Source organism: Prionailurus viverrinus, chromosome B1, assembly GCF_022837055.1.
Source record: "Prionailurus viverrinus isolate Anna chromosome B1, UM_Priviv_1.0, whole genome shotgun sequence".
In the NCBI taxonomy this organism is placed as follows: domain Eukaryota; kingdom Metazoa; phylum Chordata; class Mammalia; order Carnivora; family Felidae; genus Prionailurus; species Prionailurus viverrinus.
The window spans coordinates 33,817,685-33,829,706 of NC_062564.1; the positions used below are offsets into that span (position 1 = coordinate 33,817,685).

The following is a 12,022-nucleotide window of genomic DNA, read 5'->3' on the forward strand; positions in this document are numbered from 1 at the left end:
CAACAAAACAGGAAAGAATACCCAATGGAAAAAAGACAGTCTCTTCAGCAAATGGTATTAGGAAAACTGGGCAGTGACATGCAGAAGAATGAACCTGGACCCACTTTCTCATACCATACACAAAAATAAATTCAAAATGGATGGAAAACCTAAATGTGAGACAGGAAGCCATCAAAATCCTACAGGAGAATGTAGGCAGCAACCTCTTTGACCACAGCAACTTCTTACTAGACAAGTCTCCGCAGGCAAGGGAAACAAAAGCAAAAATGAACTATTGGGACCTCCTCAAGATAAAAAGCTTCTGAACAGCTAAGGAAACAATCAACAAAACCGAAAGGCAACCGACAGAACGGGAGAAGGTATTTGCAAATGACATATTGAATAAAGGATTAGTAGCCAAGATCTATAAAAAAACTTATCCAACTCAACATCCAAAAAACAAATAACCCAGTGAAGAAATGGGCAGAAGACATGAACAGACACATCTCCAAAGAAGACATCCAGATGGCTAATAGACACATGCTCAACATCACTCATCATCAGGGAAATCCCGATGTTTATAGCTGCACTGTCAGCTATAGACAAATTATGGATAGAGCCCAAATGTCCATCACCTGATGAATGTATAAAGAAGATATGGTGTATATGTGTGTGTGTGTGTGTGTGTGTGTGTGTGTGTGTATACACAACAGAATATTGCTTGGTGATCAAAAAATAATGAAATAACATGGATGGAACTAGAGTGTATTATGCTAAGCGAAATAAGTCAGTCAGAGAAAGACAAATATCATATGATTTCACTCATATGTGAAATTTAAGGAACACAACAGATGAACATAAGGGAAGGAAAGGGAAAAATAAGATAAAAACAGAGAGGGAGGCAAACCATAAGAGACTCTTAACAATAGAGCACAAGTTGAGGGTTGCTGGAGGGAGGTGGTGGGGGGATGGGCTAGATGGGTGATGGGCGTTAAGGAGGGCACTTGTTGGGATGAGCCCTGGGTGTTATGAATCACTGGGTTCTACTCCTGAAACCAACACTATACTGTATGTTAACTAACTTCAATTTAAATAAATAAATTTTTAAAAAATAAAGATTTATGCAGCAACCACAATGTGATATAAAAATATATATGATTTGTATGGGTGACAAAGTCATGGGAACTACTAATACCATGGTGGTTTGTTGCCTTACATCCCTGTAATCGTAGAAAATTCTGAATTCTAGTTAGAATTTAATAAAAATAGAAATGTAATTTTTCTCATTCAGGTTGAGATGCGAAGCCTGGATATCATGAAAACTATCCGCTGAGGTCTGTCCTTTTGGAGACAGGACACTTTCCTGAATTAGAGGACTTTCACCAGTCTGGTGGAGGCTTTCCGTGACAGTTGGGTCAGAGGTAGTACCAGAAATGGAAACAAAAACAAAACAAAAAGAAAACCTAACGGATGAAGTTGAATCTTGACACAGTGGTGTTAACAAGGAGCATAAGTGATTCGGAGAAAAATGTCCCAAATTGTATCATGAACCACTCCAGCTGCCTCCTTGATTCCCTTAAGATATAAATTTGATGTAGTATAATGTATCTTTGCGTCACCAGTCCTTGGATTTAAAGTTTTCAAGAAATACTTTAACAATGTGTGTTGGAGTTTATTCTCCTTTATTGGATGATATGCAATTGAGGGGGAAAAAGCATAAAAATATAAAAAAAGATTAGGTTTAAAATAATATGCAGAGGTAGAATACATATAGAATCTATGCTTTCAGAAATAAAAGCTATAAAGAGTCAAAGTAAATTTAGGGTGGCATCTGCTTGGTCTTCTGAACAAAATGACAACAGATTATAAAAAAAGAAGACATGAAATGAGAAGATAATAGAATGATATGAAAGTGGTTTAAGGAGGGGTGCCTGGGTGGCTCAGTCTGTTGAGCATCTGACTAAGGCTCAGGTCATGATCTCACAGTTCGTGAGTTTGAGCCCCATGTTGGGCTCTGTGCTGACAGCTCAGTGCCCGGAGCCTGCTTTGGATTCTGTGTCTCCCTCTCTCTGTTCCTCCTCTGTTGTGCTCTCTTTCTCTTTCTCTCTCAAAAATAAATAAAGATTTTTTAAAAAAAAAAGTGCTTTAAGGAAACTCAAAAATGTCACTGAATATTTTAAAATGTCACTATAACTAAAAAAAATATAATAAAATGTCATTATAACTAATAAATAGGAGTCTTAACATTGCCAAAAATTCACTGTATTTTACAGAAAATAATTTTGAAAGACTTTCCCCAAAATAACAGGCAATAGACAATGCCAAAAAAAAAAAAAAGATAATAAGGTCACCTAGTCAAGATACTTGATACAAATAATTTATATTTCTGAATTAGAAACCAAAGAAGTGGAACAGAATCCATTTTAAAATCTGTAATAATAGACACATTCCTGGAACTGAAGAATCAAATCCTCACTTTGAAAGACCTCACTGTCAAACAATGGAAATAATAAAAAGAAAACATTACCCAGGCATAACATGATGACTGGTTTTCATTAAGTAGCAATTCTAAAAACATTTAAGAGAAAAGAAACATTATTGTTAAGGGGTTATTTAACGACACCAACAAACAAAATAAGGGTAGCCTCAGGTTTTGAACTTTGAATATCAGTATCTACTTCTCAAGAGTCATGAAGTTAAAACTGGGAGTTAAAAAATCTAATCCAATCCTATCCGCTATTCATGTTTTCTACTTAGCAACAGAGTTAAATCCTTAAAAATGTTAAATTTCATGTAAAAAGAAAGAAGAAATTACTAATGGAAGTGATTTAGCCAATCAAGAGAAGAAACAAAGTTCAACATGAGGGAAGTCATAGTTTAAAAGGATTTTTAGGGGATTTAGGTGGACAGAAACAAAGTAAATTATAGCTCAGAAGCATCAGAATTATATATATATATATATATATATATATATATATATATATATATATGTATTAAAGCATATATATAATTAAGCATCGGAAGTAAATGCTATTCTTTCTTGAGAAGTCTGGCAAAGAACCAGTAATTGTTTTTAATTTTTTTTTAACTTTACATTTATTTAATTTTGAAAGACAGAATGAGACAGGGCACAAGTGGTGGACAGGCAGAGAGAGAAGGAGACACAGAATCTGAAGCAGGCTCCAGGCTCTGAGCAAGCGTTCAGCACAGAGCCTGATGCGGGGCTTGAACCCATGAACCATGAGATCATGACCTAAGCCACAGTCAGACACTTAACCAACTGAGGCACCCAGGCACCCCAGAACCAACAATTTTTTTAAAAAATAGCCCAAACGTCAGAAGTAGATGCCATTTTTTTTTCTTGGGAAGCCCACAGAGAATCTGAACTTGGAACAGATGGTTTGGTCAGGCCCGTCCCCACCTGCACCCCCATCCCTTGTGTATGCAGAATAATAGTGGGCTATGCCTCTGGGCAAAGACCCAAGAACTGCTCTCTAGAAGCAATGGGGGATTCAAGAGCCTGAGGAACAGAATGGAGGCTAACTGCAGATACCCACAGTAGATGAGACAGAAAAGGGAGGATCAAGGAAAGAGCGTGGAGAAAAAGCAGCTCTCTCGGGAAGTAAATGCAATGAAGAACTCTCTCCTGGGCCAAGTACTCTTCACCATGGCGACTGGAGGTGAGGATTCCCCACCCTGGCTGCTTACCACTCCGAAGTCCTAGAGGGAGGTCTCTCTATCTACCGATAGAGCTCACATCCAGATGTCCCATCCAGAGAGGTATCAGGAGGTACAACAAGCACAAAAACATACAAAGAAAACCCATGCAAGCTAATTCGAGTCAGCCTAATCCCACATTCAACAAGGGTCCCATATTCTGAAGAAAAAAAAAACAGCACAGTAAAATAAGAGACAGGGTGAAAGACAGATCAATCAAACTCAAAAGAATTAGAGATGATTCAAGGGACAGCAGTGAACCTACAAAAATAACCGAAGCCAGATTCTTAGAGAGTTTTATGAGGATTCTATATCTACACATTAAGCCAAGCCCGCTATGAAAACAGAATAATCATAAAGCGAGAAAATGGGGGAAATTAAAATAAGATCGCAGCTCTAAAAATTGAGGAGATCTTTTCGTATGTCGAGCAGGAGCATAAGGACTAGAAAATATGATTGAAAAGTTGTTAGAAACCTTGAAGATTAATATTTTAGATTCAATATTTACGGAACAAGAATTCCAAGAGGAGAGAAAAAAAGGCGACAAAATCTAATGTACTACGAACTACAAGCTTGGAAGAGGAGAGCAAGACGCGTAATGTTACCTACGGAAGACCACTGTGGAGTCATCACAGTCAGGAGGGGCCCATCCTTCTTTGCACTGACACTGGAGCTCATGGTCACACACCTAGACAAGCAGTGATCCTGTCAGTTTCCACACTAGGCTGACCACCAACCCAAGGAGCCTGTTCATCCGTTCGGAAGAAGGACTAACCCCTGCTCTGCACCCTTGCAACTACCTCCGTAGTGTATGGATCCATCATGGGAATTTCAATACCACATGCGTGGAAGAAAATTTTTTTCATCGAACCAAACTATTGAGCGGTTAGGCAGACTTAGTATCATTCAGCGCTGAAACGGTACTTCAGCATCATCAGGACTGACCCGAACTTCCAAAAGATTCGGCGAGCTTGGGGAAACGTTTTCAAAACTTACGGCATGCCCTCTGCACTTGGAGGAGCAGTTGGTCGATTTGTAGGCTCTTTCGATATCCACACATTCTGCATTAATGCAAACCTGAAAGTGATGTGAAAAAAACACTGAGTTCACATCAATCCCTGATGGCTTCAGTTCTGCAAATTGCTCAGCCTTTGGAATTTAGTCTTATATTATTAGCCACTACTATTGTTATCAAACTTACCTTTTTAAAAATTTTTTAAAATTATTATTATTTTTTTATTTTGAGAGAGAGAGAGAGAGAGAGAGAGAGAGAGAGAGAGAGACAGAGCACAAATGGGGGAGGGACAGACAGAGAGGGAGACCCAGAATCCCAAGCAGGCTCCAGGCTCCGAGCTATCAGTGCAGAACCCAACGCGGGGATCGAACCCACAAGCCCTGAGATCATGACCTGGGCCAAAGTCGAATGCTTAACCAACTCAGCTACCCAGGTGCCCCCAAACTGACCTTTTTATTAGGGAAATCACAACATTCCTTTGCAAATAAGAATATGGGATCTAGATAATATTTATTTTAAATATTTAGAAAGTTCTCTAGAGAATATTTCCTTATTTGACTTCATTCCTCATGGGTCATTCTGTTCATCTACCCCTTCAGTCCACTCCTGAGACAAATATTTAGCACTGAGCTAAGCATTACACATGATACAAGGCACCCATTCCAAACAAAAACATTATGGAAAACATGTTAATATCATGTCATCTGGAATATTCAAACAATTATCATTTATCTAAAAATAAGTAGTATTTTTATTATTCTCTTTATTATTATCAGAATGGCTTATAATTTATTGAGACCCTACTGATTTGGGGGCAATAAAATTTACCTAGGTTTAATAACCTAGTACTAAGCACATAATAGTTGCTTGTTAAATAATACTGATGGGGTGAATGTAGGCATGCATAAAAGAATGGCATAAGTATTGCTTTGAAAACCGTCCTCCGTGGAACAGAAGGAGGCCTTGAGTAGCAAACATCAAGACAAAAAACAAGACCAAAGAACATTTTGATTAAAAGCTACACTTTCAACTTACCTTCCTGTGTCCACACTTAGTTCCATTAGCTACCATGCCTATTTCTGGACTGCTGTCGTCAGGATCGAACATTTTACAGGTCAGGAAAGTTACTATATGTCCTCTCCAGGGCAAATTATCTGACCCACCTTGGCAGAACAACTTCCCACACAGGGCATCACTGAGGAAAAGCCAAAATTTTCTGCGGTTAAAACACCAGGATCCACATTGCAGTTTTCCCCAAATGTAACACAGCTCCCTATCCGTATTTAATTAATGGCATTTCTCCCTAGAGCAGAGATTCCTAGTTCTCCTTTGTATCAAAGTTCCCCTTGTTCTTCGGTAATAGAACTAGTGAATAGTAACAAGAAACATTGCTACTCAAAAACAAAAAAAACAAAACACAACAAAATCCTGATTTCCCAGGTTCTCGGGCAGCTAATTTTTGGCCAAGTGCCTAACTAAGTTCCGGCCAACTGCAAGAAAGCAGAATCTTGCGTGCAAATTCTTGCAGGTGGCCTTACGTGAAAGAATATGTCTTTTCCTCATTTTGGCTTATTGGAATGCAGTGGCTGGAGCTGGAGAAGCCATGACAGACCAAAAGAAACACTTGGGAATGAAGGTCATTTTCAAGATAAAGGAGAATTGACTTGTAACATCATGAAGGGCACACAGGGAGTCCGTTTCTATTTTGTTTCAGCTAAGGTACTTTTTTTTTTTTTTTACTTAATTTATTTGGAGAGAGACAGAGACAGTGTAAATGGGGGAGGGGCAGAGAGAGAGGGAGAGAGAGAGAGAGAGAGAGAGAGAGAATCCCAAACAGGCTCCGTGCTGGCAGCACCGAGCCTGATGCGGGGCTGGAACCCACGAATCGAGAGATCATGACCTGAGCGGAAACCAAGAGTCGGACGCTTAACCGACTGAGCCACCCAGGTGCCCTAAGGTTACTTCTTATTTTTGTGAATTGCGCTGAGGAATTCTCCCCACTGTAACTGTGTCTATCTAAGGCTGAGTCTTGGGTGACACGCCAAGGCATCACGTGTGGTTACTGGAAGAACTATCTCCCTGCAAATAAAGATGAAACAGCTCAGCACTCAGTAAAGCCATCCACTTACTGCCAAGGTGAGTAGTCGATGCCAATAAAATTGGAGCCAATTGTTTCATGCAGAATTCAGAGGAGGGCTCAGAAAAACTATTCTGAGAGTGAGGGAATCAGATTCTTCTGATGCTTCTGGTAGCTGTTAGGAAATGTGACTGCAGAGTGGAGAAAGGCATACATTGTCTCCAAAATGGAGAAGGTGTTTTTCTGGAGTCACTGTATACAGAAGGCTCTAGAGCACAGAGAATTCCAGGCGTAGTCTCCACTACAGCCAATGACTACTCAGAAGTGACTAGGAGGTCGGGCCGTGGAAAGAATGATACGTTTGTGCCGCTAGTTGCGGAAATGACCCAGTGCTCATACAAACGGTTATACAGGACGATAGCGTGCGTACATGCTCATAGGGAAACGGAGCTACTCTGCTCTCTTTCGCACTCGCTACCTCACAAACCACATGTTGGTCCCCCCAAAACACATACACATTTCTTCTTACATAATTGTCTTCCCTTTTAAATCTGTCCCGATTTCTTATAAAGGAGAGACCACCCGGACCCCCAAGAGATGATACTATGTCCAAAATACAGTTTGGTACTATTTATCATCTAGAACAATTATTGTTTAATAGAAAAGTGTTGAGAAATGTTAACCTTCTTCAGTCTCTTGCTATGCAGTACTTAGTGTGTGTAAAATCTGGAGCAGGTACTAAGTTTAATCTGTGATAATTTGAATTTTAAAAGTCGTCTTAAAACTGTGGAATTAAATAAAGATCTTAAACAAAAATCTGAAGTCCTGGGGCACCTGGGTGGTTTAGCCAATTAAATGTCTGACTCTTGATCGTGGCTGAGGTCATGATCTCACGGCTTGTGAGTTTGAGCCTCACGTTGGGTCTGCCTTGATAGCACGGAGCCTGCTTGTAAATCTCTCTCTCCCTCTTTTTCTGTCCCTCCCCCACTCACTCTCTTGCTCTTTCTTTCCAAATAAATAAATAAACATCAAGAGAAATTTTAAGCCCATTGCTTGTGATATGCTAGAATTTTCCCCACCAGAATATCAATACAAAAAGTAAAACAAATGCTCCAGATGAACTGTCGATCTTTTCTTACTGTATTTTTTTTTCTTTCTGTAATGCCATGGCAAGTTTTTTTTCAATATATGAAATTTATTGTCAGATTGGTTTCCATACAACACCCAGGGCTCCTCCCAAAAGGTGCCCCCTCCTCAATACCCATCACCTACCCTCCCTCCCTCCCACCCCCCATCAACCCTCAGTTTGTTCTCAGTTTTTAAGAGTCTCTTATGCTTTACCATGGCAAGTTTAAATAAAACTATATAAGCATTATATTGGTTATTCTTCTAAGTAGATAAATATCTCTACTCCTTGAATCATAATGAAAGACTTAGGTGGAAAAGCACCTAAGGAATATTATTAAATCCACGTATAGATTTCCAGCCAGGCCCATTCACTGCTGCATGTTTCATCCAAACATTCACTCTATTTAACAACGACTGTACTCGATGTCATCTGAAACACCAGCCATGAGTGACTGGAAAAAAGAGATCATTTCTTATTTGTCTTTTTAACTCAGTCGGTAGCCTGAAATCCTAGCACATAATAGTCACCTAATGGATGCTTATCAAATGGGCGATGTCCAATTTTTTGTTTAACTGGAATGAATCAGAATGTGTGTCTGGAAGAGAGTGAGTCCCCTAGTCTGTGGAGCAGGAAGGTTCAAACAACAAGGCCACTTACTTTGTTTTGCAGGGAATGCGTGTGTCATCCACTTTGCGACAGTACCCATACCTCGACCCACCTTCATTCCTGCTGTAACACGATTTATCTGCAACGCTGGTCCCTGGAACCAGGCATGGTCAGCAGGGACATATTAGAAAAGAAACGAGATAAGGCGTTCGATGCCACAGAGGGTTCATGAAACGTCAAATTAATGAAATACATAGCATGAGAAGCACTGTTAGGGCATAATCCCATTGACCCTTGTCAGAAATACAGGCTGCAATAATTTGTTACTAAGAAAGCTGGTTAGAATTTAAAATAATGTTTTAAATATTTATTTTTTGAACAATGGATAGCTACACATTTGGAAATATGGCTGACATGCTTAAGATTAAGAAAACTCCATCTAAATGTAAAGACTTAATTGGAGAGCCACGATCAGTACATTAACAACCCACAGGCAGACATTGGAATGCTCTCCTGGTAATACTTGCCAGGAGAAATACCATTTCTTCCAATGTTTAGCCAAACTGCTTTGTGCACGCACAACAATAAGCATCACGTATTTCATTTCTCATGTAATCCTTCTCAGAGCCCCATCAGATGAGCAACAGAATACAGTGGTTCAGGGTTCAGGAGCTAAATCGCAGCTCTGTGACCTTGGCCAAGTGCCTTAACCTCTGGGTTTGTCTGTAACTCAACTCACTGTCCATGCCCTTCCTGAACAATGTCCAAGATGATAAAATGAGTTTTATTACCGTATTTTCTTAGTTGTTTGCTCTCAGTAACATTTACAGGCTCCTTGTTAGTTAATATAACAATACACTTGTCCTTTCCCCAATGGCTACATATTCTGCAGTATCATAGCTATAAAAATTGCACTGCATAAATATTATACAATTTATTTTCACTCATGCTTACTCTTGGACTTTGAGATGTTTCCCAATTACCCATTATAATTTTTTGAAAAAGTGCTGGCTGAAAATCCTTTGTAAACAAACATTCCTGAATACGATTCCCGGGGAAAGGTGTGCATTTTCTTTTTAGATTCTACGTGCATTTTTCCAATTCTTCCTGGAAAGACTGTGCTAACCCATGTTCTTACCAGACTATAAAACTGGGTGTTGTGTCACAGCTTCACTGAAACTGAGCACTAACTGCAGAAAAGCTTTGCCAATTTGACAAACGTGGAAGGAATCAACTTTTCGCTCCTGTTTCTTACTATATTTATGTCTCCTGACTCATCAATGTGTCAGTACTTCTACTTCTCGCTAGTGAGTTAAGATGATTTTAATGTTCTTTAGATGTTTGTACTTCTTTATGACAAATTGCCTATTAATGCCTGGGCCACATTTCTAATATTTGGAACGGCAACTGACTTACAGAAATGATCTGATATCGAATAGCGATCTCGAGACCTCCTTCTATATATATGCGATAGACTTTTCAAACTTCGAAGATTAATTTGAAATAAATTTGTGAGCCCTTATGAACGGCAAAATTTGGAATTTCATTGAGGCAACTCTGCTTCTCTGGTCTTTTATAAGGGCTGCCTTTGAATGTATGATTTAAAAGATCTCTCCTATTCTAATACCAGATAAATATGTTCCACATTGATTCAATAATTTTGAACATTTACTCAAGTCAGGCAATGTGTTAGGACCCCCTGGGAACACAGTTGTGAACAAAATACATAGTGTCTGGGTGCTGGGAAGTTTACAGATTCGCAGGTGAGGCAGATAGTGAAGGGTCGGGCAAAAGGACCATGTAAAAGCATTTCCTGCAGGGTTTTGTCACCAGATACTAAAGGGGAAGCTCAGAGCTTCACCTCTGTGCTCAAGTTTTTCTTTCCCCAGGTTTCTGCTATCTACTGACGTCAGCCAAGGAAGCCATGTTTCTTTAACCCGCAAACCCAACCTTGTTTCCACCTGTAATTTCGCATTCGTGTCCGCCTGACCTGTGATCGGGAGGTTTGCGGAGGCCAGAATCCAGGGGTCAGCGCACTTCCTGAGGCACCAGGGGTGTCCAGCGTTCTCCTCAAACTGTGTCTCAGCCCACCCTTGCCTGATCCAAAGGGTTTCATTCAGGAATTTTTTTCTAAGTTCTAGTCCACGTATTTCTCAGGTTTCTTTCTTTCTTTTTCTTTTTCTCTTTGACCGGGTGTGTTGTAAATCAGCGATCGATGTTGCTTTCCTTTCTCTTGTTTTATGTATATTTTCAGGGATTATGAAAAGTTCCTGGCATGTGGTAGCCCTCGTCAAGTATTTTTAGGAAGACGTATTTCCCCCCGTTTGAAAAATTCCTTCAGCCACTTAGGTAAGAATCTGGAAGTGTTGCAGAGGGGGGTATGAAAATTAAATATACATGCACAATGGACATCCTATGCAGAAAGTCCGGAGAACTGATATTTTTAAAATTGCCTTTCTGGGGCGCCTGGGTGGCGCAGTGGGTTAAGCGTCCGACTTCAGCCAGGTCACGATCTCGCGGTCCGTGAGTTCGAGCCCTGCGTCGGGCTCTGGGCTGATGGCTCAGAGCCTGGAGCCTGTTTCAGATTCGGTGTCTCCCTCTCTCTCTGCCCCTCCCCCGTTCATGCTCTGTCTCTCTCTGTCCCAAAAATAAATAAAAACGTTGAAAAAAAATTTAAAAATAAAATTGCCTTTCTGATCAATCTGTTGAGCACAATGGAAGTTTCAGTTTATAGTTTTGGAGATTAAGTTATGCTTTTATTTTTAATTTATTTTTATGGTGTAATCAGAGAATATGTCTTCTAAAATTCCAGTATGACGGACAAAACGGACCTTTAAGAGATTTGGCTTTCCCAGATTGCTCTTCTGCATTCCCACAGCCCTTCTTTTCTTTTCTTCCCCTTTCCTTGTACTCTGCCCATCTCCCGGCACACCGCTCCCCCCACCTCCACAGACTTCCAGGGGTGTACTCATCTGAGAAGGATCTTGATCAGGGTTTCCAGATAAAGCACAGGATACCCAGTGAAATTTGTTTTTCTTTTAAGTTTTTATTTAAATTCGAGCTAGTTAACAGAGTTGCAATGTTAGTTTCAGGTGTGCAATATAGTGAATCAACGCTTTCATACGTCACCCAGTGCTCATCACAAGTGCCCTCCTTAATCTCTATCACCTCTATTACTCATGCCCCCCAACCCCCTCTGGGAACCATCAGTTTGCTCTCTTTAGCTACGAGTCTGCTTCTTGGTTCACCTCCCTCTTTTCTTCCCTCTTTGTTTGTTTTGTTTCTTAAATTACACATGTGAGTGTGCTTGCTGGAGCAGCACATATACTAATATTGGAACGATACAGAGATTCACGTGGTCCCTGTGCAAAGAACACATGAATTCCACAGGAGTGAAATCATATGGTATTTGTCGTTCTCTGACTTATTTCACTTAGCATTATACTCTCTAGCTCCACTCATGTCATTGCAAATGCCAAGACCGCATTCTTTTTGATGG

General features: G+C 40.0%; 1 protein-coding gene across 5 annotated transcripts in view; it reads right to left on the bottom strand.

Moving 5' to 3' along the window:
- ADAM28 (ADAM metallopeptidase domain 28) overlaps nucleotides 1–12,022 on the bottom strand; it is a 74,981-nt gene that overhangs the window by 15,975 nt on the left and 46,984 nt on the right. For 3 of the 5 annotated variants that reach the window (XM_047857548.1, XM_047857547.1, XM_047857550.1), the window contains 4 exons: nucleotides 8,575–8,677; nucleotides 5,747–5,906; nucleotides 4,693–4,773; nucleotides 4,306–4,384 (listed from right to left, as the gene is read on the bottom strand). In XM_047857548.1, coding sequence (XP_047713504.1) covers nucleotides 4,306–4,384; nucleotides 4,693–4,773; nucleotides 5,747–5,906; nucleotides 8,575–8,677 — 423 coding nt within the window. Of the gene's footprint in view, nucleotides 1–4,301; nucleotides 4,385–4,692; nucleotides 4,774–5,746; nucleotides 5,907–8,574; nucleotides 8,678–12,022 lie in introns of all 5 variants that reach the window. The other 2 variants (XR_007151857.1, XM_047857549.1) reach the window with 1 other exon arrangement.